Genomic DNA, 23,196 nt, shown 5'->3' with positions numbered 1-23,196 from the left:
AAACGATTATTCTAGTGCAGATGTAAATGTTATGGAGCGCAAGGATCTTCAGTCCTGAAAATGTTTAGCCCAGGTAGGGTAAGCGGAGAGTGACAAGATTCCCTAACAATTAGATCAATATTAAAGATTGCACAGCGGGATTAGGAGAAACACACCTCAGCAGAAAACCGACATTCCTGTCAATTACATTAATTATTTTTCAGATACATGACATGCCTTCATGACATTTCCTTCTGAGAAGGCATTTGAATATTTGAGAGGAAAATGAATAAGGGGTGGATAAAAGGAAGGATCCCTAAAGGGTTGAACTGCTTTGAAATCAATCTTTAGAACAGTTTTTTCAGAATTTCTCTCAATAGCCCCAAACAATAACAATCTGGTAAAGATTATGGTATTGGTTAAAAGGGTAGATAAACCTAATTATAGCTATCGACGACAAATTACAGCCACTCCGATATCTAATAGAAGGTATTAGCCAGCATTTGACTGGTCAGCAGTAACCCACCAATGGCTGGAGAAATTCACTCCATAGATCTACACGGAACTGTATAGATCACTGTTTTCCTGCTCAGCCCAGTATCTCTGAGGCCCAGAGCTCCAGGCATCAGTGAAAGGGCTAAGTACCCAAATGGACAAGCTTCGGGTTATCTTGGATGAATGCGACTTTACTTTTAACTCCTAATACTGCAGGGTCAAAGGTAGAACTGCCAATGAGAATTAAAGACACAGCCATCCCTTTAATTAGATAAGAGTATTCAAAGACTGGTAAATTCCCAAGAAGCCACTTTGCAAAGCAAGAGTTACAGTGTTCTCCTGGGGGGTAAGGGGGGAGGTGGGCACTGGGCTTTTTTCACCTCTGCACCACTAAAAGAGAAATTTTTTAAAGAACAAAATGGAATACATTGTAAGTAATTCAAAGTGCCTCCAGACTTCACAGTTCTCCCGAGAGAAAAAACTCAAACAATTTGAAGTCTTCACAAACTGCATCCAAATCCTTTTTCTAACTTCATTAAGCTCCGGTGCTTAAAAATCGTTCATAGCAAGTACTTTAATTAGAGACGAGCCAGTGCAGGAAGCACTGGACAGGAAGTGCATCCGTCCAGTAATAACACTGCCTGGGGTGGCAGTTTCTTACTCAACGATGCAGCTTAGTAAAGGGACAAACCAGGGGCTGATACCTTTCCTCCTCCCCAAAAAGGAAACTGGGGACGTGGGTAGGCGGGCGACAGAGAGAGATTCAAATGTCGTTCTGGCCTCATCAGTATTCCGCCAGGTTACCATTGTATGTACAGAGAAAGAATGGAAAATGTATTGAAGGAAGCAAGTTTTAAGAGAAGCAGAGAACTAAGTCATCTGTACTGTGTAAGCCTATTTTTCCATTTTTGTTTCCCTTCTTTCCTCTCCCCTCCCTGCTTTCTCTTTGTTTTCTCTTTTTCTCCACGCCAAACCTTCCAACCCCCATACTCTGGGACCAAAACCATTGCCACGAGATTTGCAGTATATGGGTACAAAACCAGCATTAAAGCTGTGGGTGCCATATAGAACTCTGAGCTGCTGCCGTTGATGGGATGTTCTAAGGTCAATAAAAGGGTGGAAAGGAGGTAGGGAAAGGGGAAGAAGGGGAGAACATTCCTATGCAGGAGTAATTTATACTCTCTACTTTCCCTGCTGGAATAATGGCTTTGAGGCAGAACTTAGGAAGACAAGTAAAGAACTTGCAGGCTCCCAGCGACCTGCAACCTTAAACCCAAGTTATTTAGAGACCTAAAACCACAAAAACAACAAACCTAAAACAGCACAGTTTTGAAGGGATGGCACGATTGTTAAAGCTCAAGGTGGAGGCGAAAGCCCTTTCTTCACTAATGACTCACATACTGTTTACCCTGAAAAGCTAGAAGTGAACGAACACATTAGCATGTCCAAAAGTAACTGTAGATGCCATAAATTACACTCTGGAAAAAGTTAGCCATGATCTGGATGAGAAGTGATTCCATGGCTGCAAGGTCATTCGTTTCTGGTCCATGACAGACTTGTGTGCTGTTCTCCCACAATCCACAGAGGGGTCTCTGTAATTCTGGCAGGTTCTGCCGACCCTGCCTGTCACCTTCAGATCTCATACCCACAGGGGAGGGTCTGGGGCTGGAGTCACACAGAGCATTACTGGGGACCTCTGACCCCAGTAAGTCATGGAAAGCAGCAGTGTGAAGACAACCCAAACCTGCTGTGAACGCAGCACTTGGTCATTTAGAAGGGAAAAAAATTCCAGGAAGATGACATTTGAGACCTAGCAAAACAGCTCTGTTTTGGGTTTAGCTAGGCAGTGTCCTGAATGGCTTAGACAACAAAATAACAGTGATGATAATGATACTGATAACAGCTGACATTAACCAAGGGCTGATATTTATCAGACAGGGTGCTAAGTATTTTAAATTTGTTATCTTATTTAATCCTCACAGCAAACTCCACAGGGAAGGCATTATTATTATGATCACTATTTTATAGATGAAGAAACCGAGGCTGGAGACATCAAGAAACTTGTGAGTAATCAGCCGCCTAACAACTCAAGGCTGCCTATCAGAAAATTCTATGATCTTAACACGCTATGTCGAATGATGTGTTTATAATACAATTCCAAATGTATTCTCTTTCTTTTGCCCATATAGGAAACCCGTGCCTTTTTTAAGATATCACACCACCTAATGGAATTTTGCAATGTTAGAAACTAAAGATTCAGCATTTTCCACTCTACTTTCCTCAGCCTAGAATTTCTTTAAAATATCCAGCCATGAAGAAAAAGGAAAGTGAAAATAAAGCAAAAGAATGAGGTATAGGTACCTTAGCAGGTCACATGAGAAGACTTTTTATCTGTGATCTCTCTCCCTGTGATGGAGGGGAGGCATAGGAAAGGCCCTGCAACTAACCTCTGCTTCCCTGGCCCATTAGCTGTTTTTCAATGTGCAAATGACTCTGGTCTCCCAGGACCGTTTAAGAGTTCAGCCGACTTCAGCATTCACTCCTTCTGGGTTTCCAGTTAAAATCAATGCATTAACTGCAGTTGCTAGTGAGATTCTGTAACTGCAAGTTAAGTCAGAAAGGTGAGGAAGGGAAGAATTCCCAGCTTTATAAGCTTAGGAACTTCCAAAGATGTCAGTTCCCGAGTGGCATTAAAATAGAAGTAGAATTACCTGTAAAAGCTGGGGGATTTTGTTCTTTTCTACCTTAACAAAAGTTTTGATAGATTTTCTCTGCTGGAGCACATAACCAAATAGTTAAAGATTTGTGAGATAATCAGGAGATTCTCTATCTAATATTTCCTAGGCACACAGAGTTTGAATTAAATCGCTGTTCCTTTTACTTTGTCACCATTAGTGGAGCTTTATTTTTCTACACCATCCCCTCCAGATTCTAATTAATGACTTCTCCGGAGACCTACAGACATATATGAAATCGTTGAGAAATACATTTGTTCACAGACCACAAATTTGGACCTATTGACTGCAGAGCAGGAAAGTGATGCTACCAACAGAAAATGAAATCATCAGACAGTGACCTGGACTGCCTCTTGGGCACAGATGCTAGGCACCGGCAGTCTCTTCCGCTAAACGATAGCCCGTGATAGCCTACCTGGAAAGGGTGTAGTTCAGAAATACCAGCGGCTCCAACATGAGTCAAACCATCTCCAAGAAAAGGTAGAAACAGTCTACATGGAAACATTAAGAAATAATCCTGTGGTCCTACAGAGAGCAACATCTACAGAAATCAGAAAACAGTCCTGTGATTGCATAGCCCTCTTATTTTAGAGTATCTATAACAAGGAATGATTCTGGAATTCTAATAGTTCTGGCACCAAAACCGTTCACTGAAATCAAGGTCTCCTTGCTCACAAAAGGAAGTAATAGCAGAGAACGGTGGCTTCCATGTGCCAGAAATAATATTTCGCCTCAACACTCTGGTAAGATCAACTAATTAAGAGAAAAACCAAAAGACTTCATTATGAATATCAGTAGAGCAATGGGCTTCAGCATCTGAGAAATCAGGAACGAATTCTGGCTTTGCCATTTACTAGTTGTACGACCTTAGGCAAGTTATTTATATGAGTTATTTAAAATGGGTCTTATATAGAAAACAAACTTATGGTTACCAAAGGGGAAAGGGGTAGGGGATAAATTAGGAGTTTGGGATTAAGAGATACATACTACTATATATAAAATAGATAAACAGTAAGGATCTACTGTACAGCACAGAGAGCTACATTCAATATCTTGTAATAAACTGTAATGGAAAAGAAGCCGAAAAAGTATATATCTGTATAACAATATTTTGCTGTACACCTGAAACTAACACAATATTGTAAATCAACTATACTTCAATTTAAAAAATAGGTCTTACTTTTCTCATTTATATTCATTAACATATGAAATGTCTATGGGCAAGACAGGTGAAAAACAATGGTATTTCTCATCTTCTTTTCTTTTTTTTTTTTTTGAGACAGGATATATCTATTGCTGTATCATCAGGGTATTCAATATAAATTCAGTACAACGTGACTTCTGAAATACTATTCTGTCATGCTCACACACATATAAAGGAAAATGTAGAAATGATTTATATATGATGATAGCCCAGGAATTGTTTCTAAAATCATTATTTATGACAAAATTATTTCTGTATTCAAGTTTTAATAATGGAACTCAAAGCCTACTAAAGTAGACTAAAAAAGAAGAAATAATTCATCAGTTATATGTTATTGAGCAACTACTATGTGATCGTTGTTATGTTAGGTGCCATGGTAGACTAAAATATAAACAGATAGAGTCCCTGTTCTGAAGCTGTTTATGCTTTGCTCTATGGTAAATACTAAGTGACAAATAGAATAAAAAAAATTAATATTGATATTAACACAATATTTTCTGACTTCTTATTTGTTTACTAGGCACTTTGCCAAAGAATATTACAACTATTACCTCATTTAAACCTCAAAACAACCCTCTGAGGCAGTGAGAATTACAACCCCCAATTTTACAGATAAGGCTTAAAAATTCGGGTAAAGCAACTTGTTTGAGATAAGTAATAATAATAAGCAAGTACGTAATAAAGTTTGGATTGAACTCAGATTCTATGTCTGCACTGTCCAATAGGTTGGTCACCAGCCACATGGGGCTATTTAATTTAACTAAAATTAAATAACATTAAACATTCAATTCTTCTTTTGCATTAGACACATTACAAGGGCTCGATCCACAGTCACAGACCCCAGCTGATCTGAGATACAGAGCTTTTCATCTTTACACTCTACTTCCCTACATGAAATTAAAATGCTAAGTTGTATGAAACAATATAAAGGCTGGTAAAATTCAGAAGGGAGAAAAATCTATATAATTGTAAATAATCAGGCTTATGATTATTGATGATGGATCATAAATTCCATGAGGGCAGAAACTTGTCTGTCACGTTCACTTTTTTAACCCTGGCATTAATAAAGTGATTGGTATGGAGACATGCCTCAAAAATATTCACTGAACGGGTGGATAAAAAGTGGATGAATAAATGTTTGAAGATGGGTTTGGCGAATATGTATGATTTCGGTCCATAAGTTGCTAGAAAGCAGCTTCCAGGGGAATAACCCGACCCCAACTCTAGATGTTATAATGAACAGGCTGTATTTCTTGGACAGCACATAGAAATATTTACACCGATTAGACCATAAGGCCAGAATCCACATTCCTTCCAAATATTTCCAAATTATGCATGAATTGATAATAACCTAAGACTGGCTAAGGTCAGAGTAATTGCCATTTAATTGGTTTCAAATATACTAATGATTATGATAATGTTGATACTGAAGAGACTTAATAGGCCTGGAGATAAATGTCTAAGGGAGCAGGGGGTGAATCCGGGGGAGGGGGAGTGGGATAGGGAGGGGATAATTACGGAGGTCATAAGCTTGGAAACCACCAAATGGCAACTCACTATGGTGGTGAAGAAACTTCGCTTTTAGAAGAAATTTTGGAACAAAAGAATGTTCAAAAGGTGGGGCAGGGGGCGGGCAGAGGAAGGAAGGGGAAGTTGTATGCCCCAAAAAAGTCAGGTATGAGGGAAAATAATTGGGGGAAATTAACTGGACATAGAAAAGCCACTAAATAAGGGCTCAGGAGGCCACAAGGAAAACACTTGTAGCTGAGAACTGAGAGGCAGGCCGGGCAAAATGAACTTCACTTCCTAAGTGGGTAATGTGCTGGCTGGAACTGAGAAACAGAACCAGGAATTAGTACAGAGCTAAGCAGAAACACATGCTAATAAGTGAAACAAGGTAATGCAAATTATCTCATTCTTACATAGTCTACTCCTTCAATTCCCCACATCCCAAATATACCTAAAAAATGCTAATCCAACAGTCCAGGCATCTAAAGCTAGGACTACGCAGCCTATGTAGAAAAGACTTCACAGTTGAAAATGTAATCGTTGAGAAAAATAGGGAAGGGATTATGACTTTAGATACACATCATTTTTGGAGAGACAGGTTAACCCAAGGGCAATCACTAAGAAACCCTCCCTTTGGGTTCTGACATCGGGCCCATGATATCCCGACCGCCGTGTAGAAGCAGGGGCTCTTACAATTGGGGCTTTAAGAGTGGAAATCCTAACACTCCTCTCAAAGGTCTCTATAAAGCTTCCTGCTTCCAAAATCATTTCCATGTGCTTCTCTTTTAATGGCATGATTCACAGTCACGTCAATATTAAAAAGCGTATAAGCTGAAGTCAGGTAAAAACAAAATGAGGATGTGGATACTCAGCTGAACTCCATCGCACCTGGGAAGCAGCTTCGAAGGCGCCTGGGCTGTGCTGTCTGCCCGGGGAAGGCTGGGTGGGAGTGGCAGGGCTCTGATATTTGTTCTCGTGGCCACAAAGCCACACTGGCTCTCAAACAGCACAATCTGCCATTCACTTAAGTCTGGTTTGCCAGGAAGCCCAAGGATGGACTCCCCACCAGTACCATCAGGCTCAGGGAATTTGGCTAGCACCAGGCACCCCAGACTTCTGCCAGCTAATTGGCTTTGGGGAAGCCGCTGACCTACTCTCCACTGAGTGGCTTTTGTGAACCTGGAACCCAGCCTGCCGCTCATCATTGATCAACCTTGGCCAAGCCAGCTGGCTTATTCCTTTGCAGACAGCTTGCCTCAGGGAAGCTGGTTGGTGGCTCGACAACCTACTAAGAGAGAGAGACGCAAAACTCCAGAACAATCTCTCAAGAAATAGCCAGTGCTCGATTTCTTTTGAGGGAGACTTCAAAGTGAACGAAATCATGTCTGATGCCTTGAATAACACAGAGGGAGCAGAATTCTGCGTAGCCTCAACAAGAACGGTAACTAACACGTTAGGAATGGTGCCCAAAGGAAATAAAAGCATGGAGCTCTTCATTAAACGGGCCTTATTCAAATATATACCAGAATTCCTCTACATTAAATTTAAGCACAATGTCATAAACAACAGGGTCACGTTGATATATGCCGATATTGGTGAAAAGGAACAAAAATCTGTTGTCTGGAGGCTGGTGGGGAAAAATTCCACATCCAACAGAGTCCTATATGGCGGGGACTTCCCCTCCCCACTTACCATGCTGTCACTAGACTTCTCGTGTAAGAGCAAATGTTGAAGCAGGTTCTTTCCCCCTTGGGGCAAAATCCATTGGGGATTTTTCATAATCCAAAAGGAATAAAAATTTGTAGCATATTAGATAAATGCTGGCTTCCTATTTCAAATTCACAAATGGAAATGACAAATGAGGACAATCAAATAAATGATTAACTATTAATAGTATTCCCATTAAAGCACAAGGAAGGGAGCTAAGAGAACCGTTCCTTATAATTGCAATCTTTCTGTCCTCTCTCACACTAAGGCGGCGAGCGAGGGTAGATGTATTCAGTTCAAATAATTCTCAGTGCTGCGTTTGGTAAGTTCACACGAGAGAATCTCTCCACTTCATTTCTAATGTAATTGTTATTTTCGAAAAATATATAAATATAAAATGGTTCCAGAGAACCAAAGGTCCACAGGAAATATGTGATAGACTAAGACTCACATGGGTTAGATACAGAGTCATGGACAAATCTTTAAAACATTAGTATTTCAATTTTCCCCATTTATAAGACAGATAAGATTGTAATATCCCAGCGGTCCACTATGGCCACATCCTCAAAACAACTGAGGCAGATGGTACTCAAAGTCAGTGACTCAGATTCACTGCTCTCTACAAAAGCAAAACTTATAAGGAATTTGGTTCTGAACTTCACTTAACTAAAAACTGGAGCCAGAGAGTAAAACTATGTCACGAAACAAAACGTTCCTCTCTGCTCCAATTGGGATTTAAATAAGATGTCACACACTGCTTGACCCCCGAAATCGGGTTCCCAGGAACTGAACAGCTTAAATGTTACTGATGTTTATTCACACAGTTTATAACTTTATTCCAAAGTTTATGTTGAGATCTCAAGAATCTCATAGTGGGAAGTCACCATGAAAGATCTTCTAGTCTAATCCCCACATGACACTTGAAATTGTTCTCTACATCATCTCTCATAGTGATGGGAAACTTACTGCCTTTCAACACAGTTCATTCTATTTCCGGACATGAAGTGAAGAACTCAAAGCGATCAAGTGAGCCCTGGTTCGGAAAAAACCTGGTTTATTTAAGTAATCTTTTAAGAGCTCAGTATCTCATAATACCCATAGCTGCTGAAGAATCCCAAGCTAAATATATAGTAGAATATTCCTACTGTATTAAACAAATACAGAACATAAGCAGGAGAGCCAGAACGCCTGCTCTAAAATCCAGACTCCATCATGCATTATGAGAACTTTGGCAAGTAACATAATCTCTCTAAGCTTTTCTTTCCTCTGTGAAATGGGGAAATACCCACCTCTGGAGGTCACCGTAAGGATTAACAAAAAAAAAAAAAAATCCAACTAAAGCACATAGTACATAGCCTAATGCGCATTGAGCTGTCACGAATAAGTGTTATTACTCTTGCCCTCAAAATCTTTGCTATTCATTTTAAGACTATTCAGGCTTTCATACCAACAAAGCATGACAAAAAAACCCCAAAAAAGTCACCATCTGGTAGTGCAGTACCTGTACACGAAATAAGTCTTCGTGGCACCTTAAGTATATTCCCAACAGCTTAATGTCAAGACAGAGCTCACGAAAACGGTGCTCTTTGCTATTGCTTACATTATAACTTGGGAGTTTTGTTTAATACTCTGCATTAATGAGGGAGCTTCTTAGGATAATATTACAACAGAGAGTGCAAGAAATACCAGTGAGGTCAATGCAGTTCTATTAACTGTCATCTAACAGAGAAATATTTTCCTTGAATACCATTAAAGCTTTCTCCTTTTCTTTGTTCTCCTTTTTGAAGGCAGTAGGAACCCAAATTTCCCTACCAATAATTTCTGTTTTCGACTTGGTAGCATAATGATATTAGACTTGGGGAAAAAAAAAATTCACCTTGGCAATGTCTTCTTCAGAGGGTTTTACAAAAGATATTTTGCTAGGATAAATTGCACTAAGCAGGTTCTTTCAGTAAGCAAAAACAAATCTGTTAATAAATGGTCTGAGTAGTTTTTGTATTTTTTAAAGAGAATCTACCTGGAAAAAATGCTACAGCCTTTAAATGAACATTTTATTAAAATGGAAGATATGAAACAGAAGGGTAATTAGATAAGTTGCTCTTTGCTGCTTCTGCTGATAGGGTAAACCCAGAAGACTCTCAGAGTTCCCACTGCCATATATAAATCAAAACACAAGCTGGAGTTGCAGCAAAACAGTTCTGGGATAATTTTTCTTTATAACCTGGGGGCTCAAGACAACTGACTGGAGAGATGTAATGGCAGCTAAATGAATAAATGCATAATCTGTGCTCTGTCTCATATGTATGTATATATGTGTACACACACACACACACACACACACACACTGCCTTCTCCAAACTAAAAAGTAGAAATAGGAAGTATACACTATGGATTATGATAAGATAGCTCAGAATAAATAGGGTCTCTGGACAAAGAATCCTCTACTGTGGAGGGATCCTCTATACTCCTATCATTGTTTCCACTCAAAGATTCCCTAAATATGAGGTAGGTCTTATTAATCGATGAGACAGAGCAAAAGATGAGGGCCTTCCATTCTACACAGACTGGCAACGCTTGATGGATTTTAAATGATTTGGCAAGCCAAAAGATTTAAGCAGGGCATAGATGGCATGAGCCTTTTAAGGTACTAGAGAACCAAGAAATGAAAATGAAAGATCATTCTAGATCTTCATACTTTTTCAGGTTAATTTCTTTCCCAGGGACCTATCTAGAAACAGACACTAACTCAGCTTGACCAAAATGAACGGACCTGAATGCATTGTTCTATGCAGTATCTTTTTTTAAAATTAATTAATTAATTAATTAATTTTATTTTAGGCTGTGTTGGGTCTTCGTTGCTGCGTGTGGGCTTTCTCTAGTTGCGGTGAGCAGGGGCTTCTCTTGTTGTGGAGCACAGGCTCTAGGCACCTGGGCTTCAGTAGTTGTGGCACATGGGCTCAGTAGTTGTGGCTCGCAGGCTCTAGAGCACAGGCTCAGTAGTTGTGGTGCACAGGCTTAGTTGTTCCGTGGCATGTGGGACCTTCCCGGACCAGGGCTCAAACCCGTGTCCCCCTGCATTGGCAGGCAGATTCTTAACCACTGTGCCACCAGGCAAGTCCCTCTATGCAGTATCTTTAACCTTGCCATTCTCACCTCCACAGCTCCTGATACACAATGCCTTCTCCAACTCACTCTATGCGCAATATTCTAGCTGCTCAGTTATCCTGTAAAGACCTTTCCCGGGCCGATCCCCACCATTATCTGTATCTTCAGTGGCCTCATTAAACTCCAGGTGAAAAGTCTGGTTTCCCCATTCAGAATCCTAAGGAAAAGCCCCTTCCTTATGAACGCCATTTATGCATGTATCTTAGGCACAAACCCCTTGTTAAACCCACAAGTTCTGCTGCTTCCTGGGAGTGCCAGCACTGTTTCCCATTTTCTCCACCCTTAAATGAATATTTCGGGTCACTACTGGCCTGCTATACTGAGATGGTGGGCAATCGACCCACAGCTGGAGCAGGAAAGACCCCTTTATGGGCCAAGCCTGCAACATGGCTTGATAGAGCTACAGGAGGGGCCTGAGAATATGACATACCTGACTTTCATCTCACTCCCACTGATATGCAATGGGACCTTGGGTAAGTTACTAAAACTCTCTGAACCTGGAGTTCTTCATCTGATTAATGAGAATCTGACACCCAGGGTCCCACTATTTTCCTCTCAGTGAATATTAAGGTGATAATAAAACCGTAATATCCTGTGCCTTTCCACATCGAATAACTTATTTCAAATGCTGATTCCCAACCACTGCTTTGACTTTACCCTGAACAGGAAGACTCACGATTATACCATATCTTGTAAATTGCCAGCCTAGAATCTTCACCCTTCTATTTTTTAGACTTTTAAAAAGTGCAGGAAAATATTGAGCACCTCTGTAATAGAAACTTACTTTAAAGATGTCAAATCAGATATGAAAGGTAAATATGGTTATCGACAAAACACATAACATAGTTATGTGTTTTGTTTGTTTTAATGACTCATTTTCCCCCAAAGGAAGTATTCAGAAGGCACTTAAAATTATATAAACTCGCTCTTCTCCTTTCCCACTTATGGCAATGTTTTTATTTTAAAAAACTAACAACAAAACTGCAAATATATCTGACCAGTAGCAACACGGCAACCTGTGATGAGCCTTTAGATGCCCACAGAAATAAAACTCTACTGACTGCACTTCAATTTATTAACAAGAGATGGTAGGGGCTGTGAGGAAATAAAGAGGAAAAGTTTTTCAAACACTACAAAAATACATGATCAAGACTTCAAGTCCTAAGTATTTAAATACCTATTAATTGTTCTACTGCTCCTTCAACTCACTTCTATTAACTTTGACAAAAATAACATACCTCCTGCTTTTCTAGAAAGATGGAAAGCATCCAAAGAATTATTCAGTTAAGATAAAATTTACAAAGTAGCACAATTCACTCGCCATGTCTATCGAATCATAGTTCTTATTGTATTTTCAAACTTATGGATATTGTTATCAGCAGCAGTAATAATTATAAGTATCTTTGTGTCATATATTGGTACTATGTTTCTAAAGACATTATATCATTTTTAACAAAACTTACAGAATTTTAGAATAGAAGAGATGAGAAAGAAAGTAGTCTAACTGCTCCCCGGCACATACGGAAATGAAGGCAGAGTTGAATGGACTTGCTTAAAATCACAATGCAAGGTTGTGGAAAAATCAGAATTAAAAGCCAAAGCACAATGTGTTGCCAGACACATGGGAGAAGCTCACTTAATATTTATGGAGGTGTGCTAAAACTTATTTCTCTCCTCTGATTTTTTTTCCACGATGGTCTGATATCAAAGTTACCTCAGTAAAATTTAATGTACCTATGAGGTTAGTAGAATTCTTATATTTCTTCTTGCACGTTTGAAAAGGTGTGTGATTTGTCCATTTTCGTTGGTAGACAAAGGATTAAGTTCCATATTTATAAATAAATAGGTTGAAGCAAGTGAGTCCTAGAGGTCATATACCTTGCCCCAGGTCCAGGAGGAGACAGAGCCAGAGCTTGAATCTAGGTCCACCTGACCTTAAAGCTTGACCCCTACCATCTCCAGCAACAATAGCTAACCTTGATCTGGTCCTTGCTCTGGGTCACATGGTGTATGCTGAGCACCTAACCTACAGTATCTTATTGGCTATTCACAGCAACATTTTATTTGCAAATACTATTACTGCCACTACCATTTTGCAAATGATGAAAGTGATGATTAGAAAGGTTAAGTAACCATCTTTTTAAAGGCAAAGTGAAAAGCACAATTTCTTGGCATGAAATAACTAAACCAGTCCTCCAGGCTGCCTGGATTCATCTGTACTATGGCATGCAGGCTGGCCTGGCTGGGGAATATAATATTGCACACAAATGTGCATCTCTTGCTCTCATGTGCAAGAGTCAAAGAAAAATACTTGAGTTGCCAAGGTGAAACCCATCACGTCAATAAAAAGCAAAAAGCCTTTCTTCAATCTTTTGATCCGTGAATTCTATACATAAATAAAATCATTATTGCTTTCATAAAATGTCTGTTTGCCACTGACAGAGAGAAAACCGAACTGGTATGTCCTACAATAGCCTTTAAATAACTAAGGAGAAAGATCAAAATAAAAATAAATCTTGACCAGATTTATAGGTGCACGTTGATTAGTTCTTGTTTTTTCCTTCAAATAAACAATACCTGAAAAAAATGAAAAGGGAATGTTGAGACCAGATATCTTGTAATAGATGGGTTTTCTCTGACATACAGTATGGTATAATGCCGAAAAAATAATGCTGGCCCATCATTCGTGAGGCTTGGCAGAAAGTAGAGCCCAGAAAAAGCGAAGGGGATTTTTCAGGATGCGGAATGGTGCAACCACTTGGATTTGAACAAAGTACCATTTTTTTTAACTGTACTTCTCACAGTTTTATGTTGTTGCATTTTGTTGTTTTCCCCACACAACTGTTTCTTTGCTTCCACTGGTAACAATTTTTTGATTCAAAAATTCTAATATTAAAACCAAACATCGTTCACCTGGATATGATTCTGGTGCTGACTAATGAGAAGCCACATCTGATAGGAATTTAATAACACACACTGTGATGTAACTGGAGTTGTTTACCCGCTAAGCCACCACTTCCATTTTGTACCTCACATCATTAGTAGAAATGCCAGTCAGTAAAACCAAGACATTATTTTTAAAAGAGTAAAAGTCTCATCTTTCTACAAACGCCCTTTTTAATGAAAACATCTTCATTTCCCTCAAGCAGCATTTTATCTAAGATGCACATGGCTAGGTGAATAAAAATACCTGTGAAAGGAAAGAAGATTCCCATCAAAGCTGTTGAAATCTGATTTCATTTCAGATTCTAGAACTCATGTTGTTTTCTGTTTAAATAGATTTGGTCTGTCAATTTCCCGACCTGCTGTGCCATCAGCCTGTATGGACTGCTGTGGCCGACACGGGGGTTGTAGAGACAAATATTATTACGGACCAGTAATCGAATTGAACAGGTTTACATTGGAATAGATTTACAACATCATGATCTCTGACATACTGCATGGGACTGAAACCCCTCTCCATCCATAAGGATACATTTAAGACAGTATCATTCTCTCCAGGCTGAGAAGGTAAGCCTTGAGCCAAGGAGATGGCCAAACGTAACTGTGCATTTATATGCAGGGTGTAATGCAATATTTCACTGTATTTTTTTAAGGACACAAGAAAAAGAGTATTCCATAGTTACTCATAACTATCATCTCCTTTCTATTTGGGGGAAGGGGCTTAGAGATATTTTTCCACCAAAGTGGGCACGAGGAAGTAAAGGAAAATAAATTATTCTTTGAGTATATCAGCAACAGCAGCAATTCCCTTGAAAACAGTCCCTCTAAAGGCTTGATAACAGCAACTGAAGAGGTGTGAATTATAGATAAGCATCCGTCCTATTTACTTTCACCAACAATGTTTAATTAAACGCAGTTCACACCTTTTCAGTCACTCTAACCACCCTTCAAGATTGTTCCTGCTTGAAAACACAATGGGGAAAATTATTTAGGAGAAAATATGTTTTCTACTTCCTCCTTAAACCTGGAAGGGCAAATTGGTGAGTACACTGTAGCAGCAAAATCAAACTGATCAAAAAAATCCTATTTCCCTGGACATGGAGGCATATCTCCATGTATTTTAGTTTTTGACAATAAAATCCAAATCTAGGACATACCCATTCAAAGTGTTAATTGATACATTACTTTTATAACATTTTTAAAACATTGATTTGCTTTTGGAAAATAACGATTCCTCAAGTCCAAACTCTAAATTAAGCCTTTTCGAATGAGTGTTAAGTTTGGTTTGAGTCTCTACAGCTCAACTAAGTGGCAATATAAAGATAATTAAGACCAAAAATATGATTGTCAATCACTTGTTACACTCTGAAATATGTTTTGTTTGCTACTCTGCTATGGGGTTTAAGGCAATTACTAAGGTAATGTTTCCACCACAAGAAAGTCAGCTATCACCACTGTCCTAACTCAGAGGAAAACTCTTTGTCATATGGGTTGGACAGTTATCATTGGATTATTATTCATATGTTTTCCTTTGTTAAAATTGTTATCCTTTTAGTGTCTTCCACATAAGCTTTCTTCTAGCAAGAGGAACCACGTCTGTCGTTTTCACTGTGGCATCACTGGAGCCTAGAATAGTGCTTGGCACATGAGAGGAACTTAATAAATATTTAGGAAATGGATTATAAATGCAAAACATGTTCACTGTGGAAAAATCCGAACAGTGCCAAAAGCTATAGAGTAAACAAGAAAAGTACTCCCTACCCTGACTTTTTTTCACTAGTGTTAACACTGGTACCAATCTTTATCCTTCCTTCTGTTTCTCCATGCATATACCATCATAATGTGTGTGTATTAATATAAATTATTACAGTACAAATTTGTATAAATTTTTTATTTAATATAAATGTAATATAAGCACATTTTATATAAAATATATTTATATGTAAATTGAATCATCCTACTAGGCAATTTGTTTTCTTTTTTTAATTATTGAATTAAAGTTGATTTACAATGTTGTGTTAGTTTCAGGTGTACAGCAAAGTGATTCAGTTATATATATATATATATATATATATATATATATATATATACATATATATATATATATATACACACACACATATATATATCTTTTTCAGATTCTTTTCTATTATAGGCTATTACAAGATATTGAATATAGTTCCCTGTGCTATAGAGTAGGTCCTTGTTGTTTATCTATTTTATATATAGTAGTGTGTATCTGTTAATCTCAAACTCCTAATTTATCCCTCCCCCCTCAATTTCCCCTTTGGTAACCGCAGGTTAGTTTTCTGTGTCTGTGAGTCTATTTCTGTTTTGTAAATAAGTTCATTTGTGTCATTTTATTAGATTCCACACATAAGTGATATATCATATGATTTTTGTCTTTCTCTTTCTGACTTACTTCACTTAGTATGATAATCTCTAGGTCCATCCATGTTGCTGCAGGCAATCTGTTTTCTATTTTATTTTTTTACTTGGCAAAATATCTTGGTCCTCTTCCCATAAGGCTTTAATGATAAAGTTACACGCTTGTTTACAATTATTTTTCAAGTTGAGGAGACTTTGGGAGAATCTTCTTAGTTCCTAGTCAGTGGAGGAGTTAATTCTTAGTGGACAAGAGAAAAATAGCATGAATTCCACGTACCCAAATATAATCTGATTCATTCATCTTCCTATGACATTGTTCACAGTTAAAATCTTGGAATAAGAACAAGCCAGGAAAAATTATGAGATCTGGTGATGCCATACCTAGTTGAAGCTCTGGTTCATTCATGAGGAATAAATACTTGGATCTACTTGGATTCAGAAGTTAAAAAAGAGGTGATCTCGGGACTTCCCTGGTGGTGCAGTGGTTAGGAATCCGCCTGCCAGTTCAGGGAACACGGGTTCGAGCCCTGGTCCGGGAAGATCCCACATGCCGCGGAGCAACTAAGCCCGTGTGCCACAACTACTGAGCCTGTGTGCTACAGCCCGCAAGCCACAACTACTGAAGCCCATGCGCCTAGGGCCTGTGCTCCACAACAAGAGAAGCCACCACAATGAGAGGCCCGTGCACCGCGGCGAGGAGTGGCCCCGGCTCGCCGCGACTAGAGAAAACCCACGCACAGCAATGAAGACCCAACGCAGCCAAAAATAAATAAATAAATAAATTTACTAAAAAAAAAAAAAAATATATATATATATATATATATATATATATATAGCCTATAAAAAAATAGGTGATCTCCAGTAACAACAAATTATACAAACTCATAAGGCCGACCCCAGGAACAAGGTACAGTCTATCACTCAACAGAAACAGTACATTTAAATATTTAATTTACCTCATATTCTTTCAAACTTCAATGACCATATTTCCATTTTGTTACTGTATAAAATTATCATATTTATTTTAAACTCTGGCAAATTTTCTGAAGAGAAGGAAACAGTAAAACCTAAATGCAGTATATAAAATGTACATCTACAAAGCACATACATATACAGAAATATATTAAAAACAAACCAAAAACTAAACCTAGGCCTCCCACAGAAAAGAACAATTTTTCTCCATCTCCAAGCTAAAATGTTAGTTTCACTAGACATACTGAAATATACAAAGATTTCAGGAACTTTGATTTGGGTGGGGGACTTGAGTGAATTCTAGAATCTATTTGGGTTCAGTTGCTGGCTCTACCCTCATCTGCTGTGTGAACTTAGGCAACTCGTTTAGCACGGAACGCATGCTCATTGTTATTATTTTGTGTCTGTTGTTGTTATCCCCAACTGAAAGCAACAATTTTAATACCATTGTTACAAACTCTTTATAATAGAAGATAAGTCCCAAAGATAAGACTAGAAAAGAATAAAGAGTGCTTTAAACCTAAGATGAATTTTAAAAAAAGAAAGAAAATGGTACCCATATGAAGTGATGGCTGTGTTAATTACCTTGATTGTGGCAATTATTTCACAATATATATTAATGAAATACAGGTCATCTACCTTAAAAATACTCAATTTTTATTTGTCAGTTATACCTCAGTAAAGATGGGGTGATCTCTCTGTAGACCTAGTAGTGTAAAGAAGGCAAAAAGACAATGACAGTAGCCTCTTGGCTACCCTTCATCCTTTGCCTTCTGCAAATTGTAAAGATGAAAAGAACCCGAACTGCCAAGCATACCTGGTGGGTTTAGCTGCACATCAGATGTGTCCTGCCTTGTCCCTTCCTGTTGATGTCAAGCAGTTAGCCACGAGAGATCAGCAAGTCCGGGTATAAAGGAGGAGTATTCTGCTATCAGATTCAGGATACTTACTGTGACCCAAGAGTTGCCTGGTTTCTCTAATATTTTTGTAATTCCCTGTACATCCCACACCCCCAGCCTAAAGTACAGGAGCACTAGCACACAGCCTTACCTTCTTTGAGCATGCCCACTTTTAAACACTTCATGAAGCGGCAGGCCTGGCAGGATTTACGTCTGCGCTTTGTGATCTCACATTCATTCGTGGCAGGGCAGCTATATTCTATATTACCTAAAACACAGAGTTTAAGAAAAGAAGCTGTTAGATTTGCAAGACCCAGGCAATCCTAGCATCCCCAAGGCCACACCAACTCTGCTACTCCTGCCGTCCTCCCTCAAAAAAAAGTCAACGGGAGTCACGAGCATGTCACAAATATCATGAAGCCAGATGCTCGCTATAACCACTGAAGGTGCATCAAACAATGAGAAGATATATGGTGAAGCTCTTCGAAAGATTAAGCTTAAAATCAGCCTTTAAAATTATGCTTCATCCACTCATACAAAGTAGCGGTCTTCCAGAATTTGAGGGTCCGAAAGTAATTTCCCAGCGGATTATTTCCATAAAAACACCAACATCAAAACCGTATTACAGTACCATCCATCCTGGATTTCTTTTGGTTACTAATGCCCTGATGCATCAGACTTTTTGTCTCTCTGACACTGAACAGTACAAATCTCAATGTGAAAAATGGTCAGCAGGCTAATTTGGGACTGCGCAGTAAGCTCCTTGAGGGCAGGGACTGAAGTTACATGGTTCTCGCTTCATCACTTACCAGAGCCTTACAATACAATTTTACTCGTGGAAAATGTTTACCGATGATGATGATCACCATCATCACCACCATCATCACCATCACCACCATCACCACCATCATTACCATCATCATCATCATCACCATCATCACCACCATCATCACTATCTTCATTACAACCATCATCATCACCATCTTCATTACAACCATCATGACCACCATCATCACCATCATCATCATCATGTTTATTCAATTACTTGCATAATGAATTCCAAACACTCAAGCTGCATGGAAGTGTTATAAATAAAAATAAACTGCTATGAAATTATATTTTTAATATTACAGTCTACATCATTTACGTTAGTAACAACACATTTGAAGTGATAAGGATGTCGCCAGAAGATCCAAACTTTAACCTGCAATTTTTCAATTAGTGCCAAAGACTATGTGTGGGAAGTGCTCTGGGGCTGCCTACAGCTTTGTAGAGAAGCTGCCTTTAAAATAAAGCCTCTCTCCCCTATCAGCTCTGTCACATAGTGCTTGAAGGTCTTTCGTTACTTCCTAACCCTTTCCCCTTGTGATTAAGTGCATTAGTATCTTAATGAAAATGCATTCTGTTTATTGCCCTCTTGGGAAGGGGGAGGTCATCACACCAAATGCATAAATTGTCATCAGAGACGGTCCGAGCATAATTGCAATTTTGCTGCTCCATGTTTGCAATACCCAGGGTCCATCCAAGTCCCCTGAAACATGCACAGATTCTAGTAATTAGCATAGAGTCTGCCTGGGACCACAGCATTGATGAAATATTTCAGAGTTAATCACACTTTGTAAACACTGATTTATATTGACTACCTTTCTCCAGACTGATGTCTCCTCATTAAATATCACATTAGTGGATTGCAGGATTGTACAAAGACTCAACTACTCAGCAACTGCTAATTCAACAGGAAGTAATACCTAACCACTCATAACTACGGAGAACTGGTTAAGTATGCATGGCTTCAAAAAAAAAAAAAAAAAAAGCCTGTGCATTATAACTTAAGATAATCCTATCAAAATTGACTAAATTAGCATTCTAATTCAGGGCATTTATAATAATAAAAGCAACTACTTTTTAACATAATAGGTGAAATATTAAGGGTAATATTAATTGCATCAACAGAAGCACACACCATCACCTTCCTCAGAGATATTATTGTGTTACTGTATTATTACACTCACAGAAAACCAAGGATAAGTCAAAGGAACCAAACTGGCTGGGTCACGGCTGAGAATAAAAGGATTTAGAATCTGAACTTTAGATGAATGATTTTTCACTGCGATTTTCACTGAAAATTTATTTTGCATCAAGAGAGTGTTGCTAGTCATTTTCTAGGGGTTAATTAGTATTCTACTACCAGATCCTTCCACTCTACATGGCTCTCCTTATACTTATGTAAAAAGAAACCCAAGCCTCTGCTTTCTCAGGAAGAGTGGAACAATAACTAGTTAGAAAGAGAAAAAAAAAAATGTTTTCCGAACAGCATTACTTCCCTTTTTTTGTTCCTCAAAAGTCAATACGAAGTCATCATTTGTTCACTTTCTAGTATCAAGGCATGAGCACAAGTTCCCCTGCCCCATCCCTTTTAACCCAGTGCTGGAAACTTCTACTGGGATGACCCAGCATCACACACACACAAAATAATCACCTTCCTTTTCAAACCAGTTCCTCTTCTTCTTTGAACATTATATCCTCATCCTTCGCAACAAGGCCCTTCTGACAGGCCCCTAAATGAGGCCTGTGTGAGCTCACACCTGAACTATGGTAGTTATCGCCTAACTGGGCATTTTGCCTCCGTCCTGTCCCCCTCTAATCCACACTGCATACCACGATCATATTCCTCTTCCTATGACGGCTTTGATCACGTCGTTAAATCAACTTTTAAAAAAATCAATAGATTCCTATGGCCTCTGGAATAAACATAAAATATTCACCTAGCCCACAAAATCCCTGCCCCATGTGACTCTCATCCACTTTTCCAGCAACATTACAATGATTACCTTATATGAACTTCCTGATGCACCAATTTGATTTATTCAGTTTTTGCTGTGTCCTTCAGACGTCCCTCTGAGGATGATCTATCTTTGCCCCTCTTTTCTTCTTAAAATTACTTCCAAGGCTCAACGTTCAACTCAAATTCCATTCAAATCTTTCATGAAAACTTCTCAAACCACCCTAGCAGAAAATGATTTCTTGGTTCTCTTATCTTTTCGGGTACTCTCATCATATACAGACGTGCCAGATTCTTTTATACCTTTTCACGTGCATATTATCCATGAGATGGTAAGATCCTGGAGGCAAGGATTATTGCTTATGCAGAATAGAAGTCCTCCACCCAAAAGTAGTATATAAGTAAAATAATACATTTTAAATTATGTGATATTTTTTGGTATCTCAAGGTCATTTTTCTGAACATCAATTATGATGCTGTCACATAGTACTGTCCACGAGGTCAGGTGAGCTAGATGGCCCATTAGGAAGCAAAATGAAGAACACTAGGAAAACCATTCCACAAATCAAATTAAAAAGAAAAAAAAGTAGAAGAAAAACCAGGAGAGCTTATCAAGGAGAAAATAGAAAAATACAAAGGTTTCTGGGGAGTTAAGTGTGAAAAGAGAAAAAAAACAAAACAGAACTGTAAGAAGTTTTAAAGGAAATAAAAGTACATCTTGATATAAATAAGAATAAAAATAATATAAAATATGAAAATACAGATAGGTGGCACTAAAAGAGCTATTTAATGTTTATCCTATCATAACACTTACTATTATTTACGAAATGGGTGCCCTAAGAGTTGGACCCACGTTGCAGAAAACACTCAGGAGTGATTCAATTATAGCAGCTGAATCTATAGATGCCCCTTCTTTGAATGACTGTCTACAGATTTTTATATTTCTTCAGAAACAGAAGGGAAATTGTCAAATTGCCATATGAGAGTTTTAGATCACGTATAAAGAAGGATTCCAGTTTCCTTTCTAACCACTACATTCTATAATTCTTCAATGACAAAGAGAAATGTAAAGGCAGAAGAATTTTTCATAGTGACTTAGGATGAGTTCTTGAGGGCAGAGTTCTGTCTCATTTATAGCTGAATCCTCAACGCTTATCAATAAGCCTACCATTTCGTACATGTGCAGGACTGGGAAAGAAAGAGGAAGTCCCTGCCTCTTAAGGAATCTACAGTTTTACAGAGGAGACAAGACATGTCAACAAATCACAATACAACTGAGTGTGCGCTGCAACGGCTCTGGATTCAAGTCAGCACCAGACACCCGTGTACACGGATGCATCCCCACAGCTGCTGAGACTGTGCTTTGGAAAGTCAGTGAATTCTTCACACAGGAGCAAATGATTGAACTGTGCTGTAAAAAATGAATAAATGACTACATTGGGGTAAAGGAATCTTCCCCAAGCTATAGAAAAAAACACCACATTCTTATAAAAATTTCACTGTGAACGGAAAGAAAATACACTGGTCCCGAGTATTTTCATAAATGATAGATTTTCAGCTAAGCATATAGACATGGTTTACGATGAATCTGACATTCTTCTGCCAAATGTTCTGTTTCAATAAATTTGTCTTGACATATATGGAAGATAACCTTGATTTCACTAACTAACACTGGTTTATACCTTGAAAAACAAATCAACATCATTCTAAAGAACTTCTTGGCTGGAGGAAAACCTCTCTAATTTCCAAGCCCTCCCACTGAGTTCCTTAGTTCATTGTTGTTGGCTGTGATCACCCACCCAACAGTCTTTGATTCATGTCAGAGTCTACAAAGATTCTGCCCTTGAAAAACCTTCCCTGGTGCTTTTTCTATTCAATGAAGAGAGCATTTTATCCTAAAAATATGCTGCCCCAAGCACCTAGGCAACACTGTTACATCTATTTTGATAATGGCTCTAAGACACTACTCCCAATAGACCCTATGATCTCGATGGGGCACTTGTTTTCCTTCGATTCACCAAGAGGAAACAAGGCAAAAATATTTCCAGTAGCAACTGCCGGCCTCTGGAATGTTAACACTGGACAGTCATTCAGGGGAATGCAGAAGTTATTGTTCACAGCCTAGAATTCTCATTTCAGACACGGAGTTTTCTTGGATTATAGCTCGCTATTTTCTGGGCCACGTTTGTTATAAGGCACCAGGGACTGAATTGGGCAGCCGTGGATGACACGACTGGAATTTTCCCAGTTTTGTCAATAGCTGGGGAAATAAGCTCAACTTCAGAGGGAACCAGATCCACGTGGAAGCTCTGGGTTTTTTAACCAGGCTGACAATCATGATAGAGCAAGTTATAATATCTTTTGGCGTCTTTTCAGAAGGTCCTGGGCTCTGATGACTGACTGCAGAGTCTTCTGTAC

At 38.7% G+C, this 23,196-nt stretch overlaps 1 protein-coding gene across 25 annotated transcripts in view; it reads right to left on the bottom strand.

The window, feature by feature from the left end:
- The window catches only part of ESRRG (estrogen related receptor gamma), a 629,476-nt gene that overhangs the window by 131,389 nt on the left and 474,891 nt on the right, over window positions 1-23,196 (bottom strand). For all 25 annotated transcript variants that reach the window (XM_059942603.1, XM_059942497.1, XM_059942467.1 and 22 more), the window contains one exon: window positions 18,148-18,264. In XM_059942603.1, the coding sequence (XP_059798586.1) occupies window positions 18,148-18,264 (117 nt within the window). The remainder of the gene's footprint in view (window positions 1-18,147; window positions 18,265-23,196) is intronic.

Source organism: Balaenoptera ricei, chromosome 1 (genome assembly GCF_028023285.1).
Source record: "Balaenoptera ricei isolate mBalRic1 chromosome 1, mBalRic1.hap2, whole genome shotgun sequence".
In the NCBI taxonomy this organism is placed as follows: domain Eukaryota; kingdom Metazoa; phylum Chordata; class Mammalia; order Artiodactyla; family Balaenopteridae; genus Balaenoptera; species Balaenoptera ricei.
The sequence above is the reverse complement of the archived record's forward strand: the minus strand, read 5'-3'. Positions and strand labels throughout refer to the sequence as shown.